The sequence below is a fragment of the Harpegnathos saltator genome, unplaced genomic scaffold (genome assembly GCF_003227715.2).
Source record: "Harpegnathos saltator strain DR-91 unplaced genomic scaffold, Hsal_v8.6 scaffold491, whole genome shotgun sequence".
Taxonomy (NCBI): Eukaryota; Metazoa; Arthropoda; class Insecta; order Hymenoptera; family Formicidae; genus Harpegnathos; species Harpegnathos saltator.
The window spans coordinates 90557-105728 of NW_020230306.1; the positions used below are offsets into that span (position 1 = coordinate 90557).

The following is a 15172-nucleotide window of genomic DNA, read 5'->3' on the forward strand; positions in this document are numbered from 1 at the left end:
TTGTCGATGTGTGCGGCGCGATAAGTTTACGCATGCTACTCCTATGATGTGCCGTGTCACACCGAGTCGAATAGATTCTATTTGCGCATATTCACGGTAATACATTGTGGCTTGAGATGGGAGAGAGTCATCGAATAATGTCCCTTTCTGTCTTATCTTGTTCTATTTTTGATACGCGCAGACAAGAATATATTCTTATCGTCGAAGCGACTATGAGAAACGATACACACTCTGTTTACTTTCCTTTTTCTAAGGTAACACCAGTTACCTCCAGCAATGAATATATTTCTCTTGATAATAGAATATACAACAATAGAATCTTAAAGCATACTCGTCAGAAATCTTGAAAAAATTATCGTCAGAAAAGAGGAATTTATCCTTTTCTCGGAATTATATTACGAACACGCTTGTCTTCGACGTAGAAAGCAAATCGAGTTTCTGTCTGCGTTTAGTTTAGTTATTAACTGTAACCAAAATGAGTTTTCCGAAGAAATTTGCCGAATTAACAGCCAAGGATGTTACATGAATTTAGAGGAGGTAATATGCGATGACAAAAACAGTATTTGCAGTACACGCCGTAAACTTTGGAAAATTTCGGACGAAAAAATCGGACGTCGGTCCGAGAAATTTAGGGACGGGAATTTCAATCTACGGCGATGAACCTCGGTTCCGGGTTCCGATCTTTTGACTCTGAAAACGTTGATATTTCCGCTATTGCGGGAACTGGGAGTCAAAACTTATTATGCGAGGAACCGCGCAGAAGGAACTTGAAGTTGAAGAAACTCTCTCAATGAACGGCGGCTTAAGAAGGTTTCTCCACTCAAGCCAACACAGACCCGGCACGTTTGCGAAAAAATGCCGCCTCAGCCAGGAGTCGAGCCTGCTGCGGTCCTTCGGTTCTATTTTTAGCGTGAATCTCAATGTTATCTCAATTTTAGATTTTGTTTGCGCTAAACGCCACAAAGGCGCGCTACAGCGCTACAGTTGACTCCTGAGAATCCGCTTGAAATAATTTTATGCTCTCGCGGAAAATAGTGTCTTCGCGCGGTGACTCCTCTCGTCGATCAATGTCGCCGCGATCAATGCGATTTACATCCGAGTGCTGCATGCGCTACATGACGTGGCTCGTGTTTGAATTATACGCTCGCCATTCTTCGCATTGATATCCGAGAGAGTCCCCGTCGCCGCATTTCGACCGCGTCGCTTTGCATCCAGCCGGCCTTCGTTCGCTTCGCTTCACTTCGTTTCAATCCACTGCAGCCAGGCGACCGCTAACGTTCCGCCGGTGCTCGGCGATTTAACGAAAAGTACACGACAAATTCCGGCACGTCCCGGGAGGTGGATATACGAGAGTCGAGAGTCGCTCGGGGGAAAACTCGCGAAAATCGTGCAGGGGATCACGGCGCTCTCGAGCGCAGGTCGGGGAAGGAAAAGAAGACCTCCCTCTCTCTCGTCGGGCGCGCGTTTGTACCTCGTCAAGAAATGACGTTTTTCCTCGGCGGAAATTCAAACTTTCGGCAGATATGATAAATGTACGCGCTCAATTCGGCGTGAATGACGGCGACCGGGATGACATAGTAACGTCAAGCGCGGCGGAAAATCTCCGGAGCTGGCAATCGCGCGAACGATGGTGAGCGATTTATCGCGAGCGGAGCGGATATTCGCGAATTTCGTAAAACGATGCCGCATTTCCACGGCGCGTGCAAAGTATCGCGCGAGCCGTGTAAATCGCGTCGATATCAAACGATCGTGCGGTCACTTTTGTAACGTCAGCTGACGTCACACTACGCAAATTTCGCGCGAGCGAATGAGCGAGTGATCGATCGGCGGCGATGTGCGGCTCGATTTCTGTTTGACAATACGACAGGCATGGCATCGGCGATTCATCCCCCATATCCCGCAATATTAATAGATTGCGCACGGGAGCGCCAATAAGCCGTGATGCAGCGCAAGTGATAGCGTAATCTCTACATCGATACGTAATAAGCTGAGAGCGCAGCGGCGGCGGCGGCGGCGGCGGCGGCAGGATACAATTATCGTTTGTCCGCGTTGATAAAATTTATCGTGTCGCCGCATGCAACTGCGATAGCATTTCCGAGCCTGTGTTAATCCGATTGGCCGAGCGGGATCGAAGAAAAGAGGCCCGGACTCGCGCCCATATACCCAAAAAGGAGTATTCTATTTGTAAAGTGATTTTTTTCCCATAGTCTCATATTCTAAGCGAAGCCTTTTACAGAAAAAGAATTCCTCTTTCGATAGAGCGATCAAAGTGTGAACCATTCGTCTTTTTATTAATTTTAATTAATTTTAATTTTAATTAAAATTTTATTAGACATTATTCCAACTATTTCCTCTTATTTCAAAAAGATCTCCTCTTATATCCGATTAATTTTCCTCTTATACGAAGAGGAATATGTCGATTTGAATGTCGGATTCTTTTGTTCAGTCATGCTCTACCTCCATGACATGAACGAAAAAATAATCATATGTTCATGGGCCAGAATATTTGGCTTTTTGAAAAAGTGTGTGTTGTTGTATGACATATAACGAAAATAATTTATCCATATTTGGTCAAATACAGTTTATAACCTATTGCAAGAAGTTGAATAACATATTCTTTCCTTTAACTACGTTTCATACAACTAGTTATGATGAACATCTTTGTAGCTATGAAGTCCATAACAAAACTGATTGGAAATTTGTTTGTTGATGATGATCTCATTTCGTTTGTGCCTACTTATTGCAGAATTAGAGCCAAAAGTACATCTATATATATATATTACTTTTCGCTGCGTATTATAATAATTTTTTCAAATTAACTAGTGTAACCTGTGAGAATAGAGTACAGCAAGGATAAATAATAATCCTCCTAAGAGAAAATTAAATAATCTGTATATAAAAAGAAATTTATGTTGAAATCAATCAGATTTGCATTATACATGTAACATACAATCCCTCTAACTTTAAGAATAATATGTTTATAATATTTTCCTTTTAATCTTAGAGGAATCCTCTTGAGGCCATATACAAGAGTAAAATCTTCTAAAATTTGAATGATTCCGCTTGTTCTGAAACTACTTTTTTTTTGGGCTATATCTATCCTATTACTGTATCAAGTGCCGTGTAATCTGAAGATAGAAGCCGGAGACTGTCTACAGCCCCGGAACTTCATGAATTATTTAGCGTCGCTGGGCATACCGGGAGAGCCGTTTAATAAAGCCGCGGAAATTCGTACTTATATACTTGATTTTCATGATTATGAGATATTCACTGATCCGAATACACGCGCGGCCGAATTAGATGCATGAATTTGTCGCACCCGCGCCGCGCATATGGCGCATACGGTATCGCGTTGAATGTGTTTCCGCTTTACGAGCGCACTGGATGATTCTTGCCTTGGCTATTTTCAGCCGCGCCTATTTATTACGCGCATGTCGATAAACGCGTGACTCGACTTTTCGAGCGCAGATTAACGTCGACGCGTCCCTCTCGTCTAATTACCCGTGAAATTCAGCGCGTCCGTCCGTTCTCACAAACCGCAACAAAACTCCATGAGTCATGTCAGCCGTCATAGATCACAGTTCCACCTCCGCAGCGGAACTGTGATAAGTCATAAAAAGGATATACAATTTTCAAATTGAAATGAATCTCTCTAGATACTTGCAGGAGATCGAGATAGCGTCTCCTGAAAGCGTTGCGTCTATGCGATTGGTCGGCCCGATTGATCCGACAAATTCGTCCCCTTTCGACGCAGATCGATGTTCGTGTCTGAATCTGAATTTAACCGGAGTTGACTTGCCGGTGCCGTGTCGGTGCCTGCTTGTTCGGTAGTAAAATGTTTGTCTACATTTTGCGCGCAACTTGAGCCGTGGCTGGTACCTTATTCATAAGTAGCAGTGGAACGTGAAAGCATGGCCTGCGGCTTACGTGCTGCCGCATTGTTAATAAGTAACGCGACGTTTGTGTGCGTATGCGTATGCCGAACTACAAGAATAATGCCCGCGCTGGCCGACCGCATTACGGAGCGGAAGGGTTAACATTGCGCCAAAGCTCAAAAGCATCAACATCCGGTCATCCGGCCGTAATAAATATAGAAACAGGTTCTTTGGACCGTAAGTCCCCTCCGTCGTGCGTCATTACCGCCTTAAATATTTGATAAACGGGGATTTTACTGACCGTGCTTTGAACAGGATCCGGCTTCGCCGCGCGTTTCCTGTTTGCCCGCCAGCCAAAAACGATCGCCCGATTCGCGTCTGGTCGCAGGAGCGGCTGTCCTTGAGGCAGGTCGTCGTGTCCGAATAGCGAGTTCCATAAACTTTACTTCGTGCCTGGTGGACATTTGTCATACACAGGACAACGTTACGACGTCCTATAACTGGCCGACTTTGCTTTGCAGATGGGGCGAAATTTGCATGCGTCGGCGTAAAGGAAGTACGGCGGGTTATGTTGGCCGAAGCCGTGAGGATCTTGCCCGAGCGGATGAATTTTAAAGCGACGAAAGGCGAACGAACACACCATCTCTCGCTCGCGAATATCCCTCCCAACTATCGGCGAAGAATAAATCGAAACAGAAAGAGAGGGAGAAGAAGAAAGGAAAGACGAATAAGATAAAACAAAAGGACGAACGGACGCGATGAAGTTTCACGACTCGTCAGAACTACCGCGAGAACTTGCAGCCGATCCTGATGATCCTCAACCGCAGCTGAGGTTGCGCTCCATCTTCCCGTATTCGAGTAATTTGATGGGTTTCCGAAAACTAGTTTCGAGTTCGACGATCCCTGCGGGATCTCGCTAACGACATGGCGAAACTGCTACTGCGATCTGCTAGCACTCGAACGCGAATTTTTGTGTCCTCAGACTCCTCAGAGACCTCAAAGACGCCGTATAAACGCCGTGCTGGGCAAAAAGCGCAGAAGGATCCTTCCCGTTTTAACATTTTGATTGCGAATCAACGATTCGGCTACGCCTCTCGCTTCCCTCGCGCCCCTTTGCCATCTTCACAGAGAGAATATCGTGTGTCATTCCCCAAAAGATTACAATTTTTTATTTGATCTTTCTTTAATCTTCTTTTATGGGCTTTTATAGGAAGAAAAAACTTCGCGAAAGCCACTCACGTATTGGACCGAAGAAGAAAAGCACGATTCTGTGATATAGATAAACTTGTTAAATCAAAATTCCAATTTATCAACTCAAACTGCGTTTCCGATTGTATCTTGTGTTTGAAAAAAGAGCTGGTTTTTCGAATATATTAGCGGGGTACGTGTGGAAAGAACACATTTTACGTATAACGATACTTGGTGCAAATCAGCGAGATTTACGATAAGGCTAGATACGTCTCGAGACAATCTAACGGAATAAATCGAGGTGGTGGTTATTTCCTCCCACGGTCCACGTGCGACGAGATTACGGCGACGACACGATAATTAATCAAAGAAGCGATCGGGGTCAGATTCGTGTTACTCGCTCTCCGCTTCGTCGACCCTCTCCACCTACAACTGCGTAATTTCTTGACGAGATAATGCGATTGCCAATTGCACAGTACGAATTAATAAGAGTGAGGGCGAAAAAGAGAGAGAGAGAGAGGGGGGAGGGAGGGAGGGAGAGAATTAAAATAACACTCTAGGAAATTCTCCGACCGATCCAAAGTGAGAATATATATCTGCGATTGTTACAGTGGCAGCAAAAACTAAACGGAATCTACGAGGCGGGATACGCGATATCCTTGGTGGCGCTATTGCTCTCCTTGGGAATCCTCACGTACTTCCGGTAAGTTTGTAATTTATCGGCGCCTTTATTACCGCCGTTATGTCGACAGTATATGAAAATTTGTATCCGCGCGCGCCGGTACATCGAGACCAACGCGGAGTTACCTCTTGATACGTCACGTACGTCTGAGATTGTACGTACGTGCGACAGCAACGAATCAAATTGCTCGCAAAGGGGGACGGAGGGGCCGTAATATTTTTTTTTCACAAGCACCTCTCTTCCTTGAAACGTTTCGCGCGATGATTGCTGCATGGCTCGAAAAATTGGCGAAAGGGCAATATATACGCGGAGAATAACGCGGAATAAGGACAAAGGATAACGTAAACTGTGGAAATTGGCGACTATATAGCGACCGACTAGAGTCACACACGATATAGTTGCGCGAGATATATCAAGTTGATAAAGGCGACTCCATTTAGACGCTCGCTCGTACAATTGTCCGGTGGATTTGGCGAGATCTCTCTTTCTCGCCGGGTCGCGTGGCGCGCAATTAGGATCCGGCGATTCCGATAAAAGCTAATCCTAATTAAATCCCCCTCTCCTGCTCGCAGATCTCTGAGATGCGCACGGATTACGCTGCATATGAACCTATTCACTTCATTCGCGCTCAACAATGCTCTGTGGCTGATCTGGTACAGGTTCATCGTGGCCAATACGGATGTACTAATTAATAACGACGTACGTACGTATTGAGGCTATTCGCGAGCATGATGAGGTGTTATCGTCGATCGGAGATAAGACGCGCAAAGACTTTCACGTGAAAATGTGAAAGCATTCATCCGCCGGTACAGCGGAAACGTATTGGTATTTCCGCTGTGCTACCATCTCCAATATCAACGATATCTCAATTGTTTTTATATATCATTGGAAAAAATAATACATACGGATGTAAAGCGTGGAAAAATCGCAGCTGCGACACGCGGAACGTTATGAAAAAAAAAAAACAATCGGTTGACGTTTGCTCGGGAGATAATACAGGTGGAACGTACGCGGGGACCGGCGTAACTTTATTAGTATCCTCCAATCGCACACGTTATTGACTTATTATTATTTGATGCGCGCTACTAACCTCATGAAGATCAATTGATCAAACGAGAATACGTACATACGTGTCTCAAGCTAAACGCACAAAGTTGGTTTTGTTGGGAAACGTTCGCGCTGTGACGGCTTTACGTTAACAATCAGAAAGAAATGTGCGCGCACTTAGGAAATGCCAATAACCTGATTATACGTACTACGTATTAAGGCTGCTTCATACTAGCGATACTATGATAATCGAGCGAAGTAACTGTGGCATTGAGTCGTAAACACGTAAACACATTTCTCAGATCGCAAAATGCAGAAGACGATCGCAATACCGCGAAGAGAGAGAGTGTTTATGCCGTACGCGGTAATCGCGGAAGAAGGACATAATAACCGGTCAACCGCACCATTAAGAGGCACGTCGCCGTCTGTATCGGATTTTGCAGCTCGATGTCACAATTGCTCCGATTGACCGCTCTGTCGTCGCGTGCGCAAATAGTTGGGCAGTTTTGAAAGGACTTCCATTCATGAACTTCCACGCCTTGCAGATACCGTGCCGCGTATTGCATGTGGTCCTTCATTATTTTCTATTAACAAACTACGCCTGGATGCTCTGCGAGGGCTTCTATCTGCACACCCTGCTGGTGAACGCATTCACCAGCGAGCACAAATTAGTGAATTGGCTGATGGGACTCGGATGGTCGGTGCCGGCTGTAATCGTCACCTTGTACACGGCACTGCGCGCCTCCAGCAACGATCCTGCGGACACCGAGCAGTGAGTAACAATTCGTCAGTTGACGATCGCGTTAAGAGGATTAGCCCGCGAGAACATGAGCAACATTTAACGAAGAGAGGCCCTCATCGCGCGCGACGATGGGAGTGCGGTGGCGAAAACTGAGAGAGAGAGAGAGAGAGGAAAAAGGAACATTGAGCGGGAAATTGGGTTTTAAGGCGCGATAAAGAAAGCTTTTATCGCGCGAAACAAGAAGAGGGCGGGAGACGAGAAATAAAGTCGCTTTTGCACTCATTTTCTACCAACTGTTTTTTTCCGCGAGATTCGGGGAGAAATTTGCTAACATTACACGAAGGAGCGTCCTTCTGCAGGAGATCTGACAAAAGATTTCCAAGAGATTGCGAATCTATCGCTCTGTCCTAACATCACGATGTGTCGGATTTCTTCTTGCCGACGGTTTCGCAGCGCATTACTGAATAGTTTCTCCATTTACAATGTTTCTTCTTGAATTCAATCAAACTCGGCAATCCGTGAAAGCGATGGATAGCGTAGCTCGACAATCGGTTAGAGTATTTCCTATTAAACTTCTATTTGATTTGAGTTCACCGCGTTATGTCTGTGTGGGGCAAAGACGTTAAATGTTTTTCCGATGTCAAGATAATATCGATTCAGAAAACGTAAAGGTGTTCTCCAAACGACTCGGGGAACGTGAATCAACATTGATCTAAAATTGACCGCGTAAATGTTGGACCGATTTAAAAATGTGCGTGAGAAGAAAAAAAGAAGGAGAGATTCATTCACGACGTTAATATTATTATTATACTAAAACTACCGGCGACTAAGAGATTTATTTTTGTCAAAATAACAATTTTTGGGAAAAGACAAAATATATAATACGAAGAAAAAGTATATTTATTTATTCTCCTTAACTTTATTCAACGTCAGTTAAAAGTATAAAATATATCGCTATAAATTGGAATAATTTCTGATTTATCAAAGTCAATAAAATTATTTTTATCTTCGATTCAAATGTATTTAATTTGATTAATTTTATTTTATTATTTGTTTTTTAAAGAAATTATAAATCATTTCGATCATTTCGACGGCGCTGGTAGTTTTGGTGTTAAACATTCATCATGGTGTTGTTTCTTTCTTTATCACGGACGGAATATGACGGATATTTTTATTTTCGTTTCGAGCAAATTTTCGCTCGTTTCGTACGTAAAATTTCATTCTGGGAGAGTATTGTGCCGTTCGCGGAATGATATTAAAAGGGGAATCACGAAAGAGCAATGCTACCAGAAGCGAAATTGACACAATCGATCGATCCCGAATGAATTAAAGAAGCACGCGCTTTCGGTTTCGCAGTGGATGGCTGTTCCTGAAGCGTTCTGTCGACAAGCGAATTAGATGAGTCCGAACGATTGTTTGAGCTTCACTCAAGGGGATCATTGACTCGTGACGCATCACCTCGACCGCGAAAAGGTGGTCAACATTAATTCCTCAGCAAGAAGGGCATGCGGTCGGTCGGTTGGTCGCTCGATCGCGTACGGTAAAATTAGGTATGTCCGGTATCGTGAAACCGAGGCAACTAAAATACGCCGGGGTAGAAGATCGAAACCGCGATGCGACAATCACGTTACCGCTCCATTATATGCGACAGCTAGATGAAAACTGTCGATACACACATCGAGGAAAGGGACCGGTCTTGATTCCAGCAAGATAACGCCCGCAGCGGGGGCGAATCAATATCGAGGGAAATTAACGAAACGTCGCGCTTGCTTTGTCGGATTGAAATAAACCCCCGTTGGAATAATACGGCGATAAATTGCGATGTGTTTCGTCAGTTTCGCTGGCATCATATTTATCTTCAACCGGTCGATACGGACAATTCCCTCGATCTTTCCTCCACTGGACGACACTCGGACTCGAGAATGCCGCCTCGATAAAATTGTTTTCACGATTACTATGCTTCTCTGTTATCGATAAAAAACATTGAAAAATATACAGAATGTTTTTACATCGATCCTATGACACCGTTGTCGTCATTGGGATTATCAACCCAATATTTTTTGTTCGAACGAATTAAATTGTTTCTAGAATTTCATTAAGAAAGTTCCCACTTTGTCATTGATGTAACAAAATTACGCGCCGGAGGATGATAAAATTATGTAAAGAACGGACAAAGGAGTGACATCAGAGAATCGTATCAGAATCCTGTTTTTGTTTGGCCTCGACTCGCAACAATAACGGCTCACGTAAAAAGGTAGAAGATAAGTATATGCAATCTAGCAGAACGCTTTGATTTAATATCCTTCTAAATCTCACGTTTCTTCGACCTTTCTGCGATGAACGAGCTTTTTATACCCGGCGATAGAAGGGTCGTCCTACATAATTTACTACCAGAACCTTTTCTCCCGAAAAAGACACTCATGCGGTGGTACGTACACATACAATGCCCCGCCTTATAAGCGTACCAACCCAACGCTGAGGGGCTGAATTTGTGTGTCATAAAGACTACTGCAAGGATAACAGGGAAAGGACGACAGAGGAATGACGTGGGGAAATATTTTCGTACTTATTAAATTCAAAGAACCCCTGCCGACGGCCGTCATATCTCTCCATTTTCTTCCAGTATAGCGAAAAGGCTCGAGAAAATGGTGTATTTTTTTCTAACGCTCTCATAATATTCGCGTGGCTTTGGTTGTGTTATCTCGCGGCTCGACTTGAAACGACGGAGCATTTCTCCACCAACCTTCGCCCGCATTAATAATTTCGTAAGCCGAGTGAGCCGCTGTGGCTTTAAGGAAAGTTAATTAATGCAGACGACGTGCGACAATTAATCATAAGCAATTGGGACAGGAGGTCTGAAATTCGGAGAATACAGCGCGGAACAAAACGAATATCTCGTTGGAGTTTAGAGAATGTAACCAGTAGGAACATATAAATACAATACAACGAAACCCTTTGGAATCCGATTTGGCGGATTTGTAGCTTCATAAAATTATAATGAAACACAATATACACGGTGCTTTATATCTCCGTAACAATATGCAGCAGTCTACTTTTTTGGAGAACGATTCATCGTGGCGCGGATCTCCGAGCGCGCAACGCGGTAATTTATTTTCGCGTGCAAATTTCGCCCCACCAGACCGGCACGGCGCCCACGTTGTATAGAGTTTATAATATACAGGCGGAGGTTTCGCCGATAGAGGTCAATGAAAGAAGACTAGTAGTAGTCTAGTACTCGGCAAATTTGTCGAAAGTAATTTAACGAAAGTGCTACATGTTGCAATATCGGTTCGGCAGCGAACCGATATTGCCGTCTACACCAATCTACACTGGCGCAATGAGACCCATTGCTTGCGCCGGTATATCGGGCGACTTTAAAAGTCCCGCAGAGTCGACGATTGAACGCGACACGCTGCGCTCGAGAAACAAATTCTAAGTGCATAAGTGCATTAATCGTCGGCACTGCTTAATCTCACCGTCCGTCGAGGCTAACGAAATATTTCTATTATCTATTTATTTCCTACGAAATTTCTTATAAATTTGCACGGTGAGTTACACAATCTATTGTGTCCAAACTGTTCCACAAACGAGCGTGCACGCCCTTCCGATCGTGTCGTCTCTCATTCGAGCCCACAACTAATCGAGCTGATTGATATCTAATGAGACGATTTCAATGTTGCGCCTTATATTGCCTTATATTATTCGTGATGCTTGTTGCTAGTGCGACAGCTATTACCGGTTAATTAAAACCGCCATTCGCGTAGAGACTCGAGGAGGCTCGTTTGAGCGGGCTCCAGCGAGTGAAATAAAATCAGGATACGATACGAGCACTCAATCTTCGCGCCAGTCGTCGGAAATACGCCGCGCGCTTGCATGAAACGAGCAGCGCACGTATAACAGCGCTTTACGAGCAACGTCAATTGAAACATATCGGAAGATTGATGAAATAAAAGGCTCCATAACGAGCCGCATCGACGCGTTGTAAAGCATCAGTTCGGCGAAAATAATGCCATGTTAAAAGCAAATGTTGTCGAATCAATTGCTTGAACGTGGAATCGAACATAAGTATGCCTCGAGACTCGCTCTCATATTTATCGCGCGATAATATTTTCATTATTTAACGCACGAGTGACCATCTACTTCGGTATAATTGGAAGAGTGAGAGAGAGAGAGAGAGAAAGAGAAAAGGGAAAAACGTTCAATAAAGAACCGTTTTGCGCAAATAACAGACGGGTACACGCAAGACCAAAATTAGCAGAAGGAATTAAGGCGCAGCCGTAACGGCTAAGATGTTTGTTTTGAAATAGGGACAGCTTTAACGGTCCGTATTAATAGTCGTCGCTTGTAGCTTGTCTCACGTGAGATATTCAGAGTTCTGAATTTAAAATTAGAGAGACTGAGTTTTTCAGTTGAATCATATGATACACGCGACGTCTTTCCGAAGAAAAAATAATTCCGTACAGTTATGAGCAATTATATCGTCTTCTCTCTATAATTAATTGTCCTTGGGGACAAAGGAGTAAGATGGTACAAGTACAATTGAAGCATCTATCTTGTATTTGACGTCCGTCTTGTCTCGCAGCCCGTGACGTCGACGTTCAATTGCTCGCGACTGTATCAGCAATTTCAGTCCGGCTGAAAAATTAAAATCTGTGTAGCCGAGCTGTGGAGGCGAGCTTCAAGTGACGACTATTCTTAAGGACCTAATTGACTATCGGCAATTTTTCATCGAGTTATTTCTTGACGCGAGAATAAAGCACCTTCAAAGAACGATCGGGATCGATCCACTTCAGAGACCGAAGGCGTGAGACACGACGTGAGTCGACGAGAAGCAGTCGACCATCGAGGTCGATTTGTGTCTTCGATATGACGGACTCATATGTCGTTAGCGAAGGCGAGATTTTATTTTTGCTATCGGAGAAGTCTGCTCGCGCGTTTGCGCATGCTCGTGCATGACCGTCCCGACGTCAGCATCCGCCTCTCGCTTGTATGTTTATTTTTGCCGGTGTATTTCTGTAGTATACTCCCCATCATATGGTAAATATTTTATAACCGGTCGCCAATAACCCGACTTGCAATATCTGGCGATCCTCCGACCCCTCCCTCCCCTTGCGCCTGCTTCGCTGCCTTATTCATCTTTCTTCCTTCCTCAGTATCTATTACGGGGTTGATCCTCTCGAATTATCCTCTTGACATTTTTCATCCTCTTGTTGTGTCTGGGGATTGTTAACATAAGAATTTATATTAAACACTACACACAAATCCGCTCTACGGATGTACTCAGACGCGAGTTAAGACACAATCGATACTCCGTGCAAAACAGATCCGTCTAAGATTTCACTCTCTGTTTCCTTATTAACAGAGTTACAGAAATATCGCGCTCTGCGTGTCTGCGAAATTTCGTGCTCATTATGGTATTCTCATTATGGACCGTAAATATTTGATTCAGCAGTTCTGCAAGACAGAGAGCGGCCGAGTTGTATTTCGAGTTCCCGAAGGTCCGGGCATTTGCACTTGAGGATTCCGTTATTCAAACATTACGTCTCGCAGCTCCAGAAACTCGAAAGTTAGAAATGTCGAGGAGAGAAGCGAAGCGTCAGATATAATTTAGGGACCTAGCAAAGATGCACGCGCGTTTGGATAAATATTGTACACGGTGTAAAACGTGCGGGATACTGCAAGGCGCATTCATGAATTAACCCTCACAACCCGGACAGCCATCACAGCAGCGCGGCGAGGGTCTCATCTTTTTTTACCAATCTACCCTTTGACCTGTACGAAAGAGTTTCACTTCAAAGACCGGAAAGCCGGAAGGCCGGACCGTAAGAGTTCACACGGCGTAATGTACCGATTACTGTCACGATTAGGTGCTGGATCAACGAGGGCAGCTATATGAGCGTGCTTGTTTATCCCGTATGCGTATCCACTATGTTGAACCTGCTCTTCCTGTTTAACATCGTGCGAGTGCTCCTCATGAAGTTGCGCGCCGGACCCGCCATCGGAACGCGCCCGTCGCGATTCATGCTGCAGGCTTTCAGGTGACACACGAGCTAAATTCTTCATACTTTGTATGCTAACCGTTGCGCGCGCGTCACGTTTCACATCGATGAGACGGCGCGGCGTGGGAAAAGAGGAGAAAAGAGGAAAAGAGGAAAAGGGAAAAGGGAAAAGAAAAGAGCGCAGAGTAACAAACGGCAGTCTTTTCTCCGCGCGGCAGTCGTCGACTGAAATGTATTCTCCTCACGAGGAATTATCAGCGATTGCTTCGATCGTCTACCCGTTAGAATTCACTCGACGACATCTTGAAGCGGCGTCATTAGTCGCCGATAAATCTGCCGTGGAACTTTCGCTTGAAGCACCAGTCTGTTCTCGTTTAAAGCCAAGTTAATACTTTGAATAAACAAATGGCTGGTGCTCCTCGGAATGGTCGCAGAGTAATTTTAGTCGTTGCGAAAAAATGACGGTGTTTTTTTCTTTTTTTTTTTCTTTTCGAGTACAAAACTCGCGGTAATGTTTATTATCATCGTTGCCGACATTTTACGAAAATAGGGTCTAATATTTTGTCATCAGGGCAACGTTACTGTTAGTACCTCTCTTGGGTCTTCACTATTTAGTGATCCCATTTCGGCCGCCCAAGAAGCATCCTTGGGAGCAGTTTTACGAGGTCCTTTCTGCGATCACGGCTTCCTTCCAGGTGAGCGCCTCTAATCTTTGTCGAAGTCCTTTTCGAGAGGATTTCTACTGTAAAAATAAAACTAATTCGACTAATCAAAATTGAATATATATAATCATATTAACGATGATGACAATGGCGATAGTAATAATAATACTTTATTGCACGTTTGGTATACAAATGCTGGATGACGCATAAAGATCAGTTGCAAACGCGATCGCACGATAAACGTGAATCTTCGTTTCTTCTTGTTGCCAAGCACGTGTTTGATTGCGAAGTGACGAAAAACGTGCCGAAAAACTCTGCGTACACGAATGCGCTCTTCTGCTACGTACGATCAATCAACTCGGATATTTCGAGACATTCGTCGTCGTGGAATTAATTCGTTTGTCATTCTCCTGCAAATTCTTGGACCAATATATAACGTTTAAAATAAAAAAAAAGGAAAAGAAAAAGTATATCAACAAATAAATTGGCGAGTGAAGTTTGGGATGTTGAAATACGTAAAAATATTTCGGATACGATGCAATTTTGCGCACGCTGATAGCTTTCCACAACAAAGAACAGGATTTTTTTTTTTTCTTTTGAAAACTGTCAATCCACCCGAAACTGAAAACTCGAATAGCCGGAAAATGTTGCAGTTAGGGAAAATAGGTGTACGTTTATTTTTTGTGAAGCCAATCGTCCTTTTAACAGTGAAAATCAGTTCAATTGCGTTAAAGATGTATGCTTTTTTATGTATGTGTGATGAAAGAAATACAAGTCGCACGCTAGGTGTTTCCGCAATTATCATATCCATATTCAGCAAGAAATAACGATTTCTTCCTGCTATAAGTAGTGGGATATCAGACATTCTTTACACACACATACACACACACGTAAACGATAAGAAAAATAAGAATGACTCTTGACAGACGTGAATAAATTTCAATTTAAATTTTGTTTGGAACTGTTCCAACTCCGAG

General features: G+C 43.9%; 1 protein-coding gene across 13 annotated transcripts in view; it reads left to right on the forward strand.

Moving 5' to 3' along the window:
• Dh31-R (Diuretic hormone 31 Receptor) overlaps positions 1-15172 on the forward strand; it is a 94001-nt gene that overhangs the window by 74271 nt on the left and 4558 nt on the right. For all 13 annotated transcript variants that reach the window (XR_003113512.1, XM_025302424.1, XM_025302423.1 and 10 more), the window contains 5 exons: positions 5675-5766; positions 6318-6444; positions 7338-7564; positions 13402-13572; positions 14105-14228. Coding sequence is in view for 12 of the 13 variants with exons in the window: in XM_025302424.1 (XP_025158209.1) it covers positions 5675-5766; positions 6318-6444; positions 7338-7564; positions 13402-13572; positions 14105-14228 (741 nt within the window). In the remaining variant the exon portion in view is untranslated. The remainder of the gene's footprint in view (positions 1-5674; positions 5767-6317; positions 6445-7337; positions 7565-13401; positions 13573-14104; positions 14229-15172) is intronic.